The 21,763-nt window shown below is 39.0% G+C and overlaps 1 protein-coding gene and 1 long non-coding RNA gene across 2 annotated transcripts; one reads left to right on the top strand and one right to left on the bottom strand.

Annotated features, from left to right (window-relative positions):
* Window positions 1-998: 998 nt before the first annotated feature.
* LOC139729377 (neuronal acetylcholine receptor subunit alpha-10-like) lies at window positions 999-4,176 on the top strand. Its single transcript, XM_071640304.1, has 4 exons — window positions 999-1,163; window positions 2,053-2,208; window positions 2,831-3,029; window positions 3,632-4,176. Exons 1-4 carry the CDS (start codon window positions 999-1,001, stop codon window positions 4,174-4,176), a joined length of 1,065 nt encoding a protein of 354 aa, XP_071496405.1.
* Window positions 4,177-15,377: 11,201 nt separating this feature from the next.
* LOC139729365 (uncharacterized) lies at window positions 15,378-16,748 on the bottom strand. The gene is made up of 3 exons (XR_011710864.1): window positions 16,667-16,748; window positions 16,097-16,216; window positions 15,378-15,618 (listed from the first exon to the last, which is right to left on the bottom strand). It is a non-coding gene; the product is annotated as an uncharacterized lncRNA (long non-coding RNA).
* Between the last annotated feature and the right edge of the window lie 5,015 nt (window positions 16,749-21,763).

The raw sequence follows: 21,763 nt of genomic DNA, 5'->3' as shown, positions 1-21,763 counted from the left end.
CAACAGCTGACGGTCATTGCAAATCTAGAATTGGTGAGTAGCTAATCGTTAACTTTTGCGTATTGTAGAGTGGTTATACCTGCTAAAGTTATAACACTTTTTATGCAAAAAGCTTGCTTCCTATCTATTTGACATAACGCAAACAGGATATCTATTTTGTTGTTGTTCTTGTTGTTGTTTATCTGCTGCAGTCAACGTTTAGCTATCAGACTTTGGATGCAACAAAATATAACAGAATCGTATTCTCATCTATATAGAGTATGATGCTGTGCAACATTTAGCGTTAAAGTAGAAGTTTAGCGTACAGCACGTCACAAATAGCCTAAATGAAATAATATATTATTTCTTTTTGTTATCGTTTCAAAATATGTTTGAAAGCAACATGAAAAATAATATTTTGTCCAACATTCCTTTCATTTTGTCTGAATTTCCACAGGTACAATATGATAAATGCTGTTTTCAAAAGTATCAGTTTCATAATAATCATGTATTGAAAGTCTGACATACCATTTAATATGGAGCAGTTCTTTGTGGACATTCTTATACATTTTTCAGTATCATTATTTTCATCGGTTGTACGGAGCAATTTCCCATCGAAACCTTAAATGAATGCATGTTGCCATTGCTGTTTTATTCTCTGCAGAATTGGAAAGACGAATATCTGTCTTGGGAACCAGCGTTTCATGGTGACGTCAACATTCTCCATGTTCCCGTAAAGAAGATTTGGAAATTAGACTTGACACTGTATTCGTCGTGAGTATCAAATGTTAATTAGGCATTGTATATTTAAGTGGTTATGCACATAAGTAGCAGTCATTACACTGAATTTAGAAGTAAGCAGGTGCTGAAATCAAGAGCCTTAAAAAGGTATAAAGCACTTACGGAATATATCTCCCTACCGTTTTCTCATGTACGAATAGACTACCTCTACTGCGCCCTTTCCAAATTGAACCTTTGCTTGAAATTAATTCCCTAGGATAGACGAGACGGTTGTGAATATGGACCACCAAATCGCATCTGTCAAGCCGAACGGGATGGTCACGTGGTTCTCTAGCTCCACCTTCGTGTCGTCGTGTCTTGTTCGCGTGCGCTACTTTCCGTTCGACAAACAGTACTGCCGCCTCATCATCGCTTCGTGGGCATTCGACAACTCTTCGGTACGAGTATGTTGTCTAATCCTCGTTCATGTTTTTTTGTTTTTGTTTTTTTGATAGCAAATGCATGCACCCATACACTGAATCATTGATTAGAATACTAAATGGCATTTTGCAATTCTTTTGTTACTTACGTAAAACAAAAGGCGTTCGGAAATATAATGGAGAGACATTGACCCAACTGAAGAAAGCCTTTTTATGTGAGCATGCACGCGAATAATGATTTTGCATGTGTGTGTGTGTGTGTGTGTGTGTGTGTGTGTGTGTGTTAGTGGATTGCTTTGACATCAATTGGTTTTGGCTACATTGTATTGGCTGGGAGTGTAATCACTGTCAATGCACCAAGAGCATGCATTGTCATGGATGACAGCATATCATTTTCGTCTTTAAGTTATTATTGTATTTTTGATATCCCCAGGATACAGCTGTGAATTTACGTTCATCTACATTATCTTGAAGCAAGAGTATAGGTCTATTGTTTAGTTTTTAGTCTGTACAGAATACAACTCTGTTGGAATCCGAAGGTACATATCTCATTTCATTTCTCTCCCTCTCTCATATTATTCTTTGTAAACAATGAGCAATATTAAAATATTATATATCATATTGTTATTATGTATTACATAATTTAATCAACAATATTATTATTTTCAAGTAGGATTCATCGTATTTTTCTAGCATTCGACTTAAATTAAAATTTCCATAGATTAATCGCCATGCAGTACTGTATTTATTCTGTTTTGCATCCAAGCTGGATCATATTCATTATCATTGTCATTCTGTGTTGTCATACCTGATACATTTTACGGCGAGAAATATGAAAATGAATTGAAATTAAATGAGAAATGAAGTTCTCTCTTCTTCATCTTTTTTTTCCGTCTTATCACACTTATTACAGATTCGCTTGAAAGCATCCGGATATGGCGCCCTGACCGATGGGTTCATAGAGAACGGGGTGTGGGACCTCACAAGCGCTGAGCAAGAAATGCAGAGGATTAAATGGGACTGCTGCGAACATGGATATGAAGAGATCCACTACCTCCTCATCTTTTCAGTAAGACACGAGATATTCCTCTTGTAGGTAATCAAAGAGAACTATCCCTGTGATTTCAGCGATCAAAGCAAAAAAACAAAAAAAAAACAAAAAAAAACACAAAACAAACAAACAAACAAACATACAAAAAAAATGAACAAACAAACATCCCCGAAACGTGCAAAACAAGATGTTATTCAGTTTTCCATTGGCGTATCCTCTCTTTCTAACGTCATAATATGGGGCCGTACACTAAGACGTGATCATCGAAAGCATTCTCCTTCAGCAAATATTATCGACCTATGGTATAAGTAACATAGATATCCTCTTAAGTAAGAAACACCGAATAAATTTTACTGTTTATAGTTGAGTAGAATATATTGTGCAATTGAATTTTTCTAAACAATGGGAAGAATCGACGCAGTATGACCAAAAAGAAAACACTCCCCCCCCCCCAAAAAAAAAAAAGCGAGTGATAAAGAACATCGAATATTTTATTCAACCTTTGCCGGAAAATACTTTATAACGCTTAAATAATAATAATGATAATAATGATAATGATAATTACAATAATGATAATAATAATGATAATGATAATAATAACAATAATAATGATGATAAATTGTACCTTTTTTCGTGACAGCGCCAGTCCCGTTATTACGTCATCACAGTGATCGTGCCCAGCGCCACCCTGTCAATGGTTTCACTCCTCGTCTTCTTCATGCCCCCCTACTCGGAGGAAAAAGTCTCCCTGGCTTCCAGTAATCTCCTAGCAATGCTCCTCTTCCAGGAGCTGGTGTCCACGTCCATGCCGCCCATAGGAACGGAGTTTCCTCTGATAGGTGAATAGTGCACTAATTAAGTTTCTTCATCAATAGCCATCTGGATGCACATGAGGAAGGGTTAAGTGTTTGGGGGGGGGGGACCTGTAAAATTGGTCTCATTTCATTTTTTTTTCTCTCCTTGTGAGGCTTGTTGACCTTATTTTTTTTTGTTCTTATGTTTCTTCGCCTTTTGTGTGCTTTTATTGGCGATTTGCACATGAAAATCCACATCATTGTACAAACTGTCAAAAGTCCCTGATACAGAAAGGGTGAAAGTAATAGTGAACCAAGTTATATACCCATGTCTGTGTCGTTCCTTTTTCAATATTGGATGCAAGCAACCAGGTTTAAGTGTCTTGCACATCAGTGGATCTGTAATTGATCTGTCTGATGTATCAACACGTATGCGGGTAATTCTTATGATACCATAGGTCATTATGCCTTACCTCGCTCTATCTTCCACAAGCATGTGCAATAGCTCAAGAAAAGTAATCTTACGTGACCGAAAAACTGAAAACGGAAGTATAGGAAATGTGAAAGTGTGTTGTTATTGCTGTTTTAAATATAAAGCGAATGGCAAACGTTCACTGGAGAATGAAATTATCCACTGCTTTTCACAGGGAGTTTCTTCGTAGCCTCGATCGTCATCAACACCATTTCCATATTCACATCCATCCTGACCATGTACATCCACAAGAAGCACAGCAAACCCGTGCCCATGTGGCTGAAGAGGCTGGCTCTGCTCCAAACCAGCTCGAAGCAGTATGAACCATCCACCACCGGAAACTGGGTTGTGCGACGCTTGTCCGGTCTCAACTGGGCCGCGGGTTCGATATCGGGCGCTGTAACCACTCAACAGACGAAGGTGCAGAGGAAGGGTTCAAATCTCCTCTCGTATATTTATCACGAACCGACCCCACCCATAGGCAAAATAGACGAGAAAGAAGAGGCGAAACTCGGAGAAACGGCAGTTACGGACAGAGCAGCGGTCAAAAACAGAAAGGGGCACGACAAAACAGAATACAGCAAGGATTGGCAGGCAGTGGCTCTGAAATTGAATCGTCTGGTGGCGTTCCTGCTTACTGCAGGGATGGTTGTCACAGCGTCTGTCATTGTGTTTCTCTACATTAATCAAAGGGAAGAGGACTTTCCTACTCGCACCTAGGTATCACGAACCGTTTGCGATTGCGTTCTCATTACGCAGATCTGATGACACGCCAGCTTGGGCTGCAGCCCAATACACGCTATTTTAACTCTCTCTATCTCTATCAAAAACACAAAAAGTCCCCCCAAATCCTGAGAAAATGGTAAAAACACAAAACAAAACAAAACAAAACAAAACAAAACAAAACAAAACAAAACAAAATACACCCCCCAAAAAAACAAACAACATGACTTTTGAAGGCTGAATTCCACAAAGATTTTCTGATGAAGGTGTGTGTGTGTGGGGGGGGGGGGGGATCTGAATATGTAGGCCTAATCCGTATTTTCGAAGATGATACCAATACTTTTTGCGAATACGAGAGAGAAGAAGAAGAAGAAAAGAGGTTAGATCCATCCTGATCGAGTTAAGCCAGTCGTACCTATACCTACCCATGTCTTTCAAAAGAGAATGGTGTATGTATTTAAAGCTTTCTATATGCTTTAAAAAATGAATGAACCTAGTATCCTTTAAACATTGTTGAAAAATTCTTGAATTAGTTAATGTACGTTGAATTTTTCAATATGCCTCCGAGCACTGCAAGGAAGAATCAACAAGTACAATTATGGGTCTAGTGCAATTACCCACGATTATAGTACAGCATTATCACAGCAGGCCTGTTCTTTTGGGTGCACGTCACGAGACCGACACCCACGAGTCATATAGCCCACGAGTCATACATCTCACAAGACAGTCATACAGCCCATGAGTTATACAGCTAACGAGTCATACAGCCCATTAGGTCGACACTAAGCTAACAAGGCCCACGAGACCGACACATTAAGCCCCGTGTTGTATCTGTCGAACTCATGGGCTGTTTTTACATAGTGTCGAACTCATGGGCTTTATTTGCCAAGTGTTGAACTCATGGGCTCTATGACTCGTGAGCTGTATGACTCATGGACCTGTTTTCAATGTCGAACTCGTGGGCTGTATGACTCGTGGGTGTCGGTCTAGTGGGGTTCCTTTGATGTCACTGCGGTTGATTACGGAAAATAAATATAAAGCGTAATTGCAAAACGAATTAACTTCATTCGACTTGTAAATATGAAATATTTACGAATAAATTTGCCAAGAAACAAGCAATATCATAAGAAAATATGGGATATTTCATAATCATAACTTCAAGAATGTTTACTGTTATGGGAAAAGTTAGTAAGGTTTTATCGAAAATGTTTTATTTTGCTCTATCTGATTATGTACTTACTTTAAAATGCCCTTGTTAAATATGCGCTTTGCTCGTTTGCAATCAAACTCCGTGCAATATTATACGAATAATTTATGAGTTGTGAGTGCATCAGGGCACGAATATCGCACGAGGCGCGAGATAAGCCACTGGTCTATTCAACAAGGCGCGTAGCGCCGCGTTGAATAGACAAGTGGCGAATCTCGCGCCTCGTGCGATACTACGTGCCCCAATGCACGAACAAAATCATAAATTATTCGTTTTACACAACACCTTGTCCACAATCACAGTACTAAATTAGTGACCGCCAACTCATGAAGGCCCAAAAATAAATGTAACAATTAGGCCGAGAATTGTAAACCACCCTGTGTACTGCTGTCAAACACTCGTCATGATTCGACCACACAGTCACAGGAATCACAAACTCTGCAGGGTCTATACCCATTCTACACTAACGTTATTGTCGTTAGATCGAGTTAGGCCTGAATGTTAACAAGTTAGGCCGATCTGAGATGTCGGTAGATCTAGTAATTGTTAGTAGGTCTAGACTTTGTCTATTTCCGACAATGATTTTGTATGAAAACACAGAAATATAATCAAATTACGGTTTCTCAACTTGAAATGAAGTCTTGATTTTGGGATTACTGTGGTCCACGTAGCAGATCAGAGTCAAAAAGTAAAAACACAGCAGTAGGTAAGGCCGCAATACATGCAACTAGCTAGGTAAGCTAAGGTAGCTGCGCGTACACGTTAACGTTGCAGTACTCCACCGCGCCTGGTCTGTGAGACTTACCGGCAGCGCAGCGCAGCCGGCCAGCACGTAGTTTGCTGGCGCTTTGCCAGTGTGAGCCACAGAACTCTACAGTGAGCGGCCGTGCAGTAGTAGCCCCCTGCGAAGCCGTGCTATACTACCTTCGAGCCGTGCAATAGGCCCATGCCAGGGGCCTATTGCTTGGCTGTCACTCTCAATGAGTTTGATAGGTATTTTCTATTGAATGTCATGTGACATGTTCTTGGCCAATCACAATTCGACATCATTCTGAGGTGTTGTATAAAAGTAGTTATGAACAACACAGATTACTGTAAGCAACTTATTACACAAGTGTTGATAGTGCAGTAAAATTAAAAAAAAAATGTATTCTACTTGTACATACTATACAATTGTATTCTACATTAGATATAATTATCATATTATCATATATTTTTGTGTGTATTAAGTATGATTGTCTTTATTGTCATATCTCAACGGAGTTTTCCACTTTCTATATTTACGCGTAGCAATCGTAACAGGTACAGACAGTGGGGTTCAATCATGCAGTTTGGAATGATCTTTAATGAGAGAGAGAGAGAGAGAGAGGGGGGGGGGGGGGAAGAGATAAATCGTCAGGGCGCCTGTGTTGAATATCCTGAATCCCAGTGTGCAAGGAAAGGGGAATCTGATGTGAAGACTAAATATGATTTTTTGACATGTAGGCAAAATAATATGCAGTGCAAACATCTTCAGCTGTACGCCTTATATCACTAGTGTAAAGATGAAACGCTGTGTAATTCCGGTTTTGACGTTTTGTCATAAGTAATTCTTATCGTTTGTTTGCAATGTATAAATAGAAATGGAATCAATTTGCACTGTGTCATTCTCTGTCAATGCGAATGAATATTTTGTGACATGTCTTGTAACACCTCTTTTACACAATGTTTGTGATGTTGAAGTTGCTTTCGCAATATTGATACACAGCATAAATATCGGTTGTCTGTTTAAAACGAACGTCGAAAAATTAACGGCAAACTTTCAGGAAAGCTGACTCTGATGTCAATCAACAGGTGCTTAATAGTAACTGCTCCTGAAACAGACCGGAAAATATCAGTGTGCAAAGATAGTCTTAACGAGTCTCATTAAAAAAAAAAGCAAGAAAAGAAAAAGCAAGGAAGAAGAGATAATAATGAGTGGCTGTCTTCATGCCTTGAGTAGCTCGTACACTGATAAAATTTGCCGAAGTAATCTCCATTTCGTATTAGACTTCACTATCACGGCGATCAAGTAATAGTATCAAGCAAACACAGTGGGGATATACTGTTTTAGTCAGATGAATGATAAATTAGATATAAAATTTTAAAGTTGTAGATGTTTTCGTGAAAGTACTAAGCATTGGTCACAATCCCGTTCATATGCCAACTACATGAGGCGAAGATATGTCATTTAGTTAAGGGTGGACCTCTGACTATATGACATATAGTTTATATATATATATATATATATATATATATATATATATATATCTATATATAAATTGTATATGATATAAAAAAATCTTCACGTGATTGTTTTGGATATAGAATATTGAAAAAAGAGAAGATATATGAAACCGACTGTCGTCATAGTGATTTGTGTACAAAGTAACCCTGATTGAAAAATTGTACATTGATATGTACATCTACAGTGTCAAGGGAGTGTGCGTGTGTGCGCGTGTGTGCAATAAAGTATTTCTTCTGTAGCATGCTAAATAGTCACATTCATTGAACATTGATATATTACAGTATTATGGTTAATTGCTCACTTTGCTGCGCATCAGTCAAGCTCTGACAAAGTGCAGAGTGATGTATGAAAGTTGATAATGCAGTGTGCAGATTGACAGCTCCGTTTTGAACAGCGCACTGCTATATTATTCATGAAGAGATACAAGCTTTCTCGATAGTAGGACGGTATAGGGCAACAGGGTTTATAGACATAGATAGGGGGAGAGAAAAAACATAGACATGATGGGTATAAACTTGTAAATATGTACACAATTATGTATAGGCTACATATACTATATAATATCATGTATCATATATTATGCACAGAGAGAGACGGGGGGTGGGTGGGGGCACTGACGCGATGCATGTTGTCAAGCACCAACACCATCGACAGGCAACATTACTATACGCGTTATGATCTTACCATCACTTTATCCATGTTTACACTGTGCGACTATGTGAAAACGTTCGAATTTAACAGTGTGAAAATGATTTCACACTGTGGTGTGGTTTTTCACAGTGAGTTCTCGGATCATATCTTCTGCTTCATACTGTGAATTGATGACTCACAATGTGTTCACAATGTCAAAACTGTCGATTTAACAATGTAAAGAGATTTCGCACTGCGTTCACATTGTGTTTCACACTGTGGGACACTGTGAGAGCAAAAACTCCAGTCTATGAAGCTGCTGTAAATAGTAGGCCAGCCAAGACGATTTTTTTTACTTTGCACGGCAAAATTTGTTAATGCTAAGTTTCCCAGCTGAAAGTCTTGCAAAAATACTGAAGTTTAGCGTACGGCCGGATGTCACGCGCGTTTTTGCCGAAAAATGCCTTTTTTAGCCCAAAATTTGAAAGAATGTCAAAAATCACGATTTTTATTTTTTTGTCGAAATAAGTAATGATTAATAAGTACCTTTCAAATTACAAAGGTCTTTTCTTTAATTTGAAGTTAAGAATATGACTAATATGCATTTGAATTTTTATTATTACACACAAATATATGGCACGATGAAATATAAAATCGTGATTTACTCAAAATTATCATTTGTGAAATCTACTCATATTTCAAAGTTTTTATACACTATCTAAATCGAACTATTTACAAGTATTTATTTACTGGACATATTGTATATGTTCTGAAATCACATGCAACAAAGAAATTGTGAGATGAGGTTAAATATAACTTGTTTTGTGTTATCCTCAAAGGAACGATGTATTTTTACCGGACGCGCATTTTGAAAGAAAATTGAATGTAGGATCCCTATAGCGTATACGCCTATACACATTTTAAGCACAAATGGTAATTTATGTGATATATTAGCGAAGTCAATGGATGTGTTGAAAAATTGGCTGTAACAGCTCCTTTGTGACAACTTGATATTAATGAAATGTGTTTCTTTGCCCTAAAAATTATAGAGGGCAATCAGTAGTGCTGTTACCATAGCAACTAGTCATTATGTGGAGTCTCAGAAAATTTCAAACAATAATGGCATAATTCTAACACGTACACAAGTATTTGAAACATTTCTCTTTAAAAAGAAATGTCAGTTACACAATGAAACCAAAAGAAGTTAAATATGCATTGTTTACTAAGTTTGGAAATGGTTGTCATGGAAACCTTGATAGTGTAATTACCTTTTATTGAGAAAAAATTATATCAAAATTTCTCATCCTTTACCCCTTTCCCCGAGTAGGCCCTAAGCTTGGGGATTCATGGTCTGGCATGCAAGCACATGCAACGGATAGGCATAAGATTTCTTTTATTTCAGTAAGCTGTCATAAAATAAAGTACTTGAATTCACATTTCATTTTTGATCTGTCTTCCCGTGGGAGACTAACTTGATATGAGTAGTTTTTGTATGATGGTTGAATGTGTAAAAACTTTGGAAATAGTAAATGAACATTGTTTGGAATGAACACGAATTCGATGACATAAAAAAAATTATATGTATCATGCATCCAGGATACGAATGTATATATATATATATATATATATATATATATATATGTGTGTATATATATATATATATATATATATATATACATATATATATATATATACAAATATACAAATATACATGTGTACATATATACATATATGTATATATATGTGTATATATGTATAGATATACATATATATGTATATGTGTAATTCTCTGATTACATACGAATTTCTTTTCTTTCTATATTGTCACATCTTCAACAACAACAAAATTCAGTGATCATGAACTCTCAAAATTCCCCAGCCACCTGACGACATAACTCTCAATCACCATAATCTCATACAATGTTCACTAAGTCAATCTATACACAATAAAAAAAAATGAACGGGAGACGATATTTATTTTTTTTTCCGAGAATGGATTTTCATCAGCGTACCTTTACCACTATAGCAGCAGGCGATATCAACGTTATGCAAATCTATGTTACTTGCATCATATCAGTTTGACAACAAAACAGACTGGGCTGATTGTATATCAACCACGTCGATGGAGTTAATGTACAGCCATACAGTAGGTTCGGTAAAAGAATTAACTGGATCATATGCAAAGGCAGATGGGCACTTAAAGTTCTTCTTGAAACAACTACATCTGGCTGTGCTGCATTTGGATCTGCATCTACTTGACACAATTACAAGATGAAAATGTTGATTCGAATGGTATGAATGACCAGATTGAAGCCAGGTGAACAGACGTAAATTGCCTAGCTGAGGTCGATGATGGCAAGGGCATCACGATTCTACTGTTTCTGCCTGCAGTCATACTTTTGCCTGGCAGTGTGGTCTTTCAACATGACATTGTACTGCAACTTTTGTTGGCGGTCACTTCAAGACCCCCTTTTTTTCATTACACACATACACATAAAAAAAAAGACTTGCTGAATTGACAATATTACTTATTAGTAGTCTGATCTACGTTTCCGTCATTATGCATAACACAACAACGACATAGTGGATACATGAATAAATCATACTACGTGTATCATAATGTCATCATCTTAAGATGCGCTGTACATCTGCCTCTGGTATGGTTGCAATACCTATTATTGGGAAATACAATGTACTGCATTCTCTCAGGGCAAATTCAATTCAAAATATTTGCAAAGGAATGTGTGACAGTACAATTGAAGTAAGTTTGACATCAGATTGAAAAGGTAGATAAATGATCTCACTTTCAAGTACACCAGTAAACATTCATGAGGGCTCCGAATAACCAGGAGCAGATAAGCAGTCTTCAACAATATGAAAATAATCCTTAGATATGGGTTTCTAACATTTACAAATCACATTATGCTTACTGTCTACCATCTCAAAAGTTACATAAGTTTTAGAGAAGCAGATTCTTGTCTACAGGCAATAGTTTAACTTCTCCATTTTGTTCATTGAAGTTGTCCAATATATATCCCATCCATCTATTTGATAACTCTCATTACTATCAAAATGCATTGGAGTTTGGATATATAGTGCTCAAAATAGTACACCACTATTGAAATAGCTGCCACAATTGCACATATTCAATAGTCTACTTTCAATTTGGTTGATATTAGTCACGAGTTTCGTAGAGCTATTAAAATTTCTGCACTGAATGTTCAATTGATAGTGATAAAATAAACTACTACCCTTGGAAAATCCATGAGTAGCGCGTCCCTTGAATACTTTTCTGAATTCAAAGTTGCCAAAATCTACAAATAGAATTGCTAGGTCCCTGCACACCTGACATATGTCAATTATCAAACTTAGGGGGAAAAAATACCCAATCAAAGTTCTTAAATGATGAAAAAGTATTCAGAAACCTATTGATACTTCTTCCATATTGCTGAAAATTGTACTCGTTTCTGCCAATCTTCACCATGCACAAATCTCTGTACATGCATCAAATCAGTTTGTAAAATGACAAATAACCCAACTGTACTGATTATATTGATAAAGTCAATATAGATGTATGTTCAGTATGCTGGGTTACAACAATTTATTGCTTCACATGCACAGGCAAATGTGCACTTGAAGTCATTCTTGAAACAACTGCATCTGGCTGTGCTGCACTTGGATTTACAACTGCATGACACTAGTTCCAAGCAAGAAACTGGAATTGGTGGTATGGATGTGAAGATGGGAACTAGGCGACCTGACTTCAATTTCCAAGCTGGGGTGGATGCTGGGAATGGCATCACAATTTCTTCTCTGTATGCCTGCAGCCACACTTTTGCCTGGTAGTTTGCTCTTTCAACATGTAGTTGCAGTGCATCTTTTGTTGGCGGTAGCATTTCGAGACCTTTCTTTGCTTTACCGAAGAGATGAAGCCTAGCTGAGTTTACATTGGCCTGGATACTTGTTCCATACAACTGACAAACAAACTGTTCAATTGGCTCAAGTTCTCCGTCACGACCAATCCCTTTCACCAGAAGAGGATTTTCCAGGAAAACTTTCCAGCATGACTTCTTGCCATAACCACGAAAACTAGAAGTAGTATTGCAGCCAGTCAAAGCATGAAACCCAATGAGACACTCTTTTGCACTTTGAGACATTGTCTCTGACAATTCATGAAGTGGATAACACTTCTGCTGCCTATTTCCAGAGATCATCCAAACTTCCAAGGCTTCATTCAAGACAGAGTGAATCAGAAGCACCATCACATCAGTATCGCGACACTGAACAACGATCCTTTCAAAGCCTCTCCTGACAGCTTCTAATGAATGGAGTATCAAACGGGTGTCAGCCTCTTCATGGTTCGCCTGAAGTGGTATCCTGTTCCTTCTGGAAGACCGTGCCTCTGTTCCATTCGAGAAGCCACCTCCTGTTACCAGCTCATACTGTTCTGGTAAAGTTTTACACCTTTCCATCATCGATGTACTCAGGAATGCTGCAAGATCCGCCTTGTTTTCATCTAGTGCAATGAACTGATTCCATGTCTGAGGAAGTAAGGTGTGGGGTCCATCGATGAGTTTTCGTATTGGCTTCTTCTTGCCCACTCGCCTTTCCCTGGTAGCCGCTTTGATTGACGATCCACCAATGTAACGATCGAACACTACATCTACCCTTGTTGAAACTTTCCCAAAGTTCTGTGTCACTACGTTTGTGAAAACATCGGCATATTCACCAAATGTTCGACATCCACGTGGCTTCCCCAAGCTTTGGATGAGAGCATGACCATCTATTAGTAGACATGTCTTCAGGTTGGTATCCGGAACATTTGATGGTGTATGAACTTCACCCATTAAGGCACTGATAAGCTCTGCCTTGGGAGTTGAATTAAGTTCACCACCAATGTTGGCCAACGACAAAGGAATGGGTGACAGTTCATGCTCGAGAACACTGGCCATTTCCAAAGATCGCCCTCCAGTGACAGCATTCAACAACCGCTGCATAAGTTTTCGATCAGCTTTGATAGTCTTTTGAGTTTGAAGAGTAGTTGTTATCTTAGTCTTGTAGAGATCGGCGAAGGTATGTGAACGATTTTTCTTCATGGTGGCATGAAAGCCAATTGTGCCTTCAATCAATCGCTCCTTCACAAACGATATCACCTGTTGTTTTCCACGCTTCTCTGCTGTCATCAGATCTCTCGTTACGTCAGGAGTTGCTACATCCCTTGTAGCAAGTGACACTAAGCATTGTTCCCTGACAGAGGATGGCGAGTCACCTCTGCAGCATTCTCCTTCAACTTCTGCATTTCTTGCACCAAACACATCCAACATTACCAACTGTGTTGTCAGCTTGCCAACATCTTCAATGTCATGCTCTCTTCTCAAAGAAAGGCCATCAACACGGGTGACGGGGACATCCTTCTCATCTGCTAGGTTGTACAAAGAACGCATATCTTGCGTTATCCTGGACCGCTCTGCCCATGTGACACAAAACTTGTTCCTTGCCTGGTCATTCCTCGTAATGCCAATGATGCCACTATGCATCTTGCATGTGCGATTAATCCACTCTGTTGCATGGTCTGCAGAGACTTGATTGAAGCACCTCTTAGACCGTTTCACCACAAAGTTGCCTGCTGCAAACTCGGCATGGATGGAAGGAGCAGTTTTGCTGAGAAGTCTCATGTCCGACAGATAAACAGGACCCCATCTTGCATAGTTGGTATGATCATAGACTGTTAGCCAGGGAAGCATTGCTTCGAAGGTTTCTAGATGCAGATTCCAGTTACCATCCCTCTCACTCCTGATGAAATCTAGCAGTACTTCAACCATTTCCATGTATGTGGACCACAGCACAAAGTTTGGGTTGTCAGAAAAGCTCCTGTCAAATTCTCTGACGAGACCATGTATCTTGTTCTGAGTTATGAAGTCTGATAGCAGTGACACTGATCCACATGCATCTTTACCCTTTCTTCTCTGTTCCTTGAAACTCCGCGTAACGTCTTTGGCAAGTCCCGAAAGATGCAAGCCACGTTCTGCGCTGTTCACAGAAAGCCACTTCTGGAAGAGTGGCCACTTGATGCGCCATAGTGCCTCATATGTTAGTTGGTGTCCTCGAACAGCACGGTAATAGGCCTTTCCATCAAGCATGGAATCTGTGGTGTTCGTTGCATAGACTCCTGCTTCTGTGCACAGATCATCAAGCCCAGCACTTTCCATATGCTGGCCAATAGCCTTCAGGAAGTTGAAAGTAATGTGGAGTCCGCCAAGGAGGAAAATTACTTTTCCAAACTTAGGGTTGGCCCATGTCAGTTCCTTTCCTCTACTGTACAATGGTTGATCAGCTGTGATGATAGTATGCTCCTGTCCAAGATGCGTTGATATGGCAATAAATCTATTGATGACTGTTGTGAGTGTGTCGTTGTCATCAGCTGGCGCTTGCAGGATAGGAAGCATTCCTGCCGTTGTCATAGGAGGATCAACTACACTTGTCATTTCATTGAATGTTCTCCATGACGGAACAGATTGATTTTGTTCTTCCCCTAGTACACGTGATACAATCCATGCCATATCTTTACTTCGAGCCTTACTCCTTTCATCGCTAATGCTACTGCGGAATTCTACCTCAATGTTTCTCTCACCATGAAATGAAGGAGTTGGCCTCTTGCCATGTGGAAGAACTGCTTTATCGAGCTTCTGAAACTCCTGCAGGGCATCAGGATTGATAGCTCTCGGCCTGAGGAAGGGCATTCTCTCTACTTCCCCTCTTTCTTGCTTTGGAGCTGGACCTCTCTGCCAAACCATCATCTGTGTGCAATGGAACGTGTTCTTTCCATCGAGAGTGTCTTCCAGAACATCAATATTATCACATGAGCAATGAACCATTCTACCAGTGACAATATTAGTTGGGATATAGACATAACCATTCTTTGCATACCTGTCTAGTATCGCATTTGCTATTGTTGTATCGATTCTTCTCACAGTGTCTATGCCAATCGTGTGATTTGCAGCATGGAAGAGCTCAAGAAGTGCCTCCGATCTTAATAATGCTGCCTGCAAAATTGAAAATGAATCCAATTCTACTGTAGATCACATTAACCCAGTAGTTTTGTGGACATTTAAATATCCGTCATTGTTTTACTCCAGCACTAAAGAATTAGGAGGAATCACATATGAAATCAAATTTACACCTCATCTACTGTAAGAAATAATTCCCAATGAATATGTAACAAAGTCATATATGTTGTGAATACACTTGAGAACAGGAAATGGAGGCATTCCTTGTGTGTAGGAAGTGAGGTTCCAATGATGCCCTGCATTCAGACGTTGGTTGCTGACCGGATAGCCTGGCAGGGAAGGGGGGGGGGGGAGACAGGGAGACAGGGAGGTAGAGGAAGTTCAAAGAGAATAAATCAGACCTTACGAAAATTATTTTCCTTGAAGTGTGACAGGGAACGAAAGAAACAAAAGTAAGCACATTCAGCATACAGATGATATTAGATAAGATTCTATAAATGAAGGGGTTGGTCTTTGTGTCACTTCCGCAAACCATGTATATCTGTCATTTATTATTTCTTATTATTTTCATCATCTTTGATACTCCACGCATTTTTTATAAAAGTGATCTACACAGTAGAAAACTTCTGTAATTCCTCTAACAAATATTTGATAACATAGTGTTTTAATTTGTCTGTGCATTAAGATAAAATTTATCTTTATATATATTATAAAATATGCAAATCAATTTGTAAATTGAGGTACAGTGTAATCAACTTGGATTTTGACAAATTTCTAATACCGGTATTTCTAATCATTAATACTTACTTGTGAGAGCTAGTACGGACAAAGGATTCACAGATTAGATCCAGACAGGATATTGACGTCTCTTCCTCTCACTCTGGTTGATGTCATCTGCAAGTCGACGTGTCCGTGTGTTGCTCACACCTTGATGAAAACAACAGAGCAACAAATTCCAAAATAAGTTAACTTGAAACTAAAGATGTATTTCAATCTGTTCGCACTCTAAATTTGTGCCTCCGTCAAGTGCACATGAGAAATATACAGTATTTCATACCAATCTGTGTTGGTTTCATATGATTATGTTACATTTTTACATTATCTCTTCTTCAGTAAATACAATACTACTCTTTCAGGGGACTCTTCACAATAATAAATTCATATTTTCAATTTTCATATTTACCTTGTAACTAGTTTTATGATGTACTATAGATAAAAGTGCTTTTCCTTTTTAACAATTAATTTTTGCGAGCAGAGTAAGGTAATGTAGTTGTTGGTAAGAAAACATAGTTGTCAAAAATCCTTTTATCAACATTTCTAGTTTCGTACACTCTGCACTTTCTTGTAAAGTAGAAAGAATAAAGGATTTTTATTTACATATGGGCAAGTCAGGATGTGTCTCTCGGGTCTCTCTCTCTCTCTCTGTGGCATAGCAGGAAGGCCAGCAAGACTCTGTCAGTCCACCTGGTAGAACAACTAGCTGAAAATATCAATCATCAATAGTTCATTGATTATTAATTGTGACCGTGCACCTCAAAACGAACATAAAGTCGCACACACTGATTTTGCGTGAGGACTGAAAATAAGTGAAATGGGTCAACCTAGCCGAACTTGACTTTTTCATATTTTCTGAAAGAGCGGGTCTTCTTTTACATTATACTAACATTTGGTATCATAAAACGGGCAGGAAAGTGTGTTTCTTTAGCAGTTTATCTCGAACATTTTTGGTAGAATAGTGTGATTAAGTGTGTCTTTAGAATCCCTTTTTCATTTCTGAAAAACCTTGTCCACACTCTTCACTTTCAACTCTAATAACTTTTGAAAGGATAATGCTACCGCTTTGAAAGTTGGTATTGATTATGGACAGAATGTGTTAATGAGGCACGCTTAATTTCAGTTTAATCTGATAATCCCTTCATTGTTGTTACTCTGGTGGTTTACTTCCTGTTTTTTGTCCCATTCATTGCACAGCCAGCACGGTTTGGTAAAGATTAAGCGCTTGAATAGACACTGTACTTCAGAGCCTCTTTTCTCAGTTCACACTTTTCCTGAGTTTGTGCTTTCTTTCCAATATCTAGATAGGTTAGGAGAGTCCATTTGATTTGAGTTATACATCATTTTAAAGCTTAAAGTCTGCTCTTTCAGAATATGGTCTTAACTAAAAATGCATGTCTGGCGACTTTTTGTTTGTTTTGAGGTGCAGGGTCACAATTACTAAGTAGAGGATTATAAATTAACAATGAAATTTAAACTGCAAGAAGCAAGAATGATACTGAAAATAAGATGGTTTTGAAAAGACATATTTGCATTGACATAATTTTCCTTATTCCCCTAGATAATTGACAGTAAATGTTACCTTTATAAGTAAATCAAAATGTAAAATTTTTACTAGATGAAATTGGTCTATGGCCTAGGCCTACTCAGTAATAGACAATAGTCTACACAACTTTGTAAAAGCTAGAGATTACCCTCAGTCTAACTGGTACACTTTAAGATAACCAAAGTAGGTTTCCCAAGACCAAGATTTTAGAAAACAGCTAGAAACCTTTAGACTACTAGTAATTATCAAAAACAAAATCTTGCATTAGCAGACCCACAAGGTCTCAGCCTCTATAGTGCTACTCTCTGGATCTGCATCTGAATGATGTCTTTCAGAACCAACTTTAATCTCTCAAACTGATGAAAATCAAGCCAGTAAAACTGCATTTAGATGTAGATCTAGGTCCTGATTTAGTTCTACACACAGATCTACAGTCTAGAGACTAACAGAGTCTGTAGAACTTCCTCTAGGCCTACTACCGTTAGGTAGCCTCTTCTCTAGGTCAAGGGTCTAGACTAGGCCAAGTCTACTGCACTGGTCAACTACGGGCTAGTGTCTAGTTGTTAGGATTGATTGATGTAAGAGAAGAGCTCTAACACAGTGACTATACTATAGATCTATAGATCTACCATCTACATCTAGACAGAGAAGAACTTAAGAAGAATTGTCCTCTCAGGCTTTCAGATAATATGCAAAACAAGTGTAAGTGTAGATCTAGGCCTAACCGTGGCGTTAGATAGATACATCTAACAGTCAATGCTCAAGATCTCAACGTTAGAGTTTCGACCTAGAGCCCTTAACGTTAGGTATTAAAGACTGACTTTGGTCTAGGTCTAACACTGTTAGAACCTAACTTCTCGACTCTAACCTGTGTTAGACCAGAAGAGAAGAAGGAAGGAGAGAGGAAGAAGGTAGAGCCTACGCCGACCTTGATCAACACTATCACCGCTTCAAACGTTTGGAGATGCATCATGTGGAAAAGAATAAGCTGTACACAAATCTAACCATTGCATTGTTTAATAGACCTAGGGCTTACACACAACGATAGAGTTGTCTACCAGTAGCGTTTAGGCCTATATAAGGCCTAGATTTCTAGCAGTTGTAACGTTAGTACTAATATAACTAACTATACACAGCGTCTGGTCGGGCTATCCCTAGTGTAGTACCATACTGTCTAATGTTAGACTCTACAAGACCGTAGTAAATAGTAGACATAGACCATCTATACTTTGATAGGTCTAGTGGACCCCTTGCTAGACAATATAGGCCTAACAAACTGGCACTGGTAGCGTTAGTGTTAGATCTATTAAACAATTGACCGTTAGTAATCGAGTAGGACCCTTTTGCCACCTACACTGAATCCAAGGCAAGGGTTATATAGATCAAGAACTACATTGCACTGTAACGTTACAACTTATGTTAAAATCTAATGTTACATAGACTTAGACCATCTCTCACTGTTAAATAGTGTTAGGCCTCGATTCGACTGCAACAAGCGACGAGCTAAAGCCTGAACGAAAAGCGTAAAGTTTACAGTTTAATAACGTTCCACTATCCAGTGTTTAATTCGCATTCGCCTTGTTGCAGGCCTACACTACAGTTATATACGTAGGCCTAACTTGTTAATGTTAGATCTAACGTTAGCGTTTAACGGTGTTACTCTAACCTCTGCAATAGATTTTTAGTAGAAATAGCAGTTGAAATGTAACGTTAACGTTAGATATAACTGGTTTTCTGTCTAACAACGGTATTCTTTTACAACGGCGTAGCCAGGATTTCATCTTAGGGGGGGCGGTTAGTCTGCGAGGGAGCGAAGCGACCGAGCCCGAGCGAGCGGAGCGAGCGAGGGGGGGAGGGTGTGGGAGGGGGGTGTCCCCCCTCCCACGGTAAGAACTTTTTGCATTTTGATGTTGTAAATGGTGCAATTTGATGCATGTTTTTGCGCGTTTTATCGACGTGAAACAGTCCCACTTGTTTATGGTAGCAGTTTATTTTGATGTAGATTATTATTGAACAATTTGCCTATAAAATGGTATAATTTAGATACACTTCTTGTATTGATTCTTTTCACTGAATATCATGAACGCGACTGAACCCGAGCGAGCGGAGCGAGCGAGGGGGTAGGGGAGGGTGTGGGAGGGGGGTTTCCCCCCTCCCGCAGTAAGAACTTTTTGCATTTTGATGTTGTAAATGGTGCAATTTGATGCATGTTTTTGCGCGTTTTATCGACGTGAAACAGTCCCACTTGTTTATGGTAGCAGTTTATTTTGATGTAGATTATTATTGTACAATTGCCTATAAAATGGTATGATTTAGATACACTTCTTGTATTAATTCTTTTCACTTAATATCATGAACGCGACTGAACCCGAGCGAGCGGAGCGAGCGAGGGGGTAGGGGAGGGTGTGGGAGGGGGTGTCCCCCTCCCACAGTAAGAACTTTTTGCATTTTGATGTTGCAAATGGTGCAATTTGATGCATGTTTTTGCGCGTTTCATCGACGTGAAACAGTCCCAGTTGTTTAAGGTAGCAGTATATTTTAGTGTAGATTATTATTGAACAATTTGCCTATAAAATGGTATAATTTATAGATACAATTCTTGTATTAATTCTTTTCACTGAATATCATGAACGCGACTGAACCCGAGCGAGCGGAGCGAGCGAGGGGGGAGGGGAGGGTGTGGGAGGGGGGTGTCCCCCCTCCCACGGTAAGAACTTTTTGCATTTGGATGTTGTAAATGGTGCAATTTGATGCATGTTTTTGCGCGTTTTATCGACGTGAAACAGTCCCACTTGTTTAAGGTAGCAGTATATTTTAGTGTAGATTATTATTGAACAATTTGCCTATAAAATGGTATATTTCAAATACACTTCTTGTATTAATTCTTTTCACTGAATATTATGAACGCGACTGAACCCGAGCGAGCGGAGCGAGCGAGGGGGAGGGGAGGGTGTGGGAGGGGGGTGTCCCCCCTCCCACGGTAAGAAATTTTTGCATTTTGATTTTGCAAATGGTGCAATTTGATGCATGTTTTTGCGTGTTTCATCGACGTGAAACAGTCCCACTTGTTTAAGATAGCAGTATATTTTAGTGTAGATTATTATTGAACAATTTGCCTATAAAATGGTATAATTTAGATACACTTGTTGTATTAATTCTCTTCACTGAATATCATGAACGCGACTGAACCCGAGCGAGCGGAGCGAGCGAGGGGGTAGGGGAGGGTGTGGGAGGGGGTGTCCCCCCTCCCACGGCGAGAACTTTTTGCATTTGGATGTTGCAAATGGTGCAATTTGATGCACGTTTTTGCGTGTTTTAACGAGTTGAAACAGTCCCACTTGTTTAAGGTTGCAGTATATTTTAGTGTAGATTATTATTGAACCATTTGCCTATAAAATGGTATAATTTAGATACACTAGTCTTCTTGTATTAATTCTTACACTGAATATCATGAACGCTGTCTGTTCAGCAATCAAACAGAAAAAGCATGCACACGAGGGTGTAGATAGGGGCATATCCCCTCCCACACGAAGGTGATTTTGCGTTTTCAGACCTGAAATTCAGCGATCTGGTGCAAATTTTTGGTGCAATACTTTTTCATCGAAGTGTTAAAATCACGGAATTTAGCTCTTATTCCGAATGTGCACCATCTGTGCGTATGTATAAAGCGTTATAGAGCTTAGGGGAAGGGGGATTCCCCTTCCCGCTCGCGGAGCTTTTGCGTTTTTAGAATTGAAATAAAGCGATCTGGGTATAGCCACAGTCTACTTCTTTGCATGGCCGGGGGGGGGGGGGGGGGGGGGGCGAGCAGGGAGAAGGCGTGGGCGAGTGTTATCTCCACCCTTCCCTTCCGATGGAGCTTTTATCTTTTTAAGGTTGAAATTGAGATATCTCGTATACGCATATTTGATGGAATCAACATTTGAGAAATCACACAAAAAAAAAACTGATTTTTTTTTTTTGGGGGGGGGGGGGGCTGAGGGAGGAAAGGGTCGATTAAAAGGGGAAATTCCCCTTAAGATACATGAGGGAACCTTCAGTTTTCGGAATATAAGTGATAAGTCTTGTGCACTCAGAATTATTCAGAATTTTTTGAAGATCTAAAAAGTGTACTTGGCTAGGGAAAGAGGCACAGAGGGGGAGGGTTTGGGAGG

Source organism: Diadema antillarum, unplaced genomic scaffold, assembly GCF_040938485.1.
Source record: "Diadema antillarum isolate AM-2024a unplaced genomic scaffold, OU_Dant_1.0 seq00000235_RagTag, whole genome shotgun sequence".
Classification (NCBI taxonomy): Eukaryota; Metazoa; Echinodermata; class Echinoidea; order Diadematoida; family Diadematidae; genus Diadema; species Diadema antillarum.
Note: the sequence above shows the minus strand (reverse complement) of the source record. Positions and strands in the feature narration are given on the sequence as shown.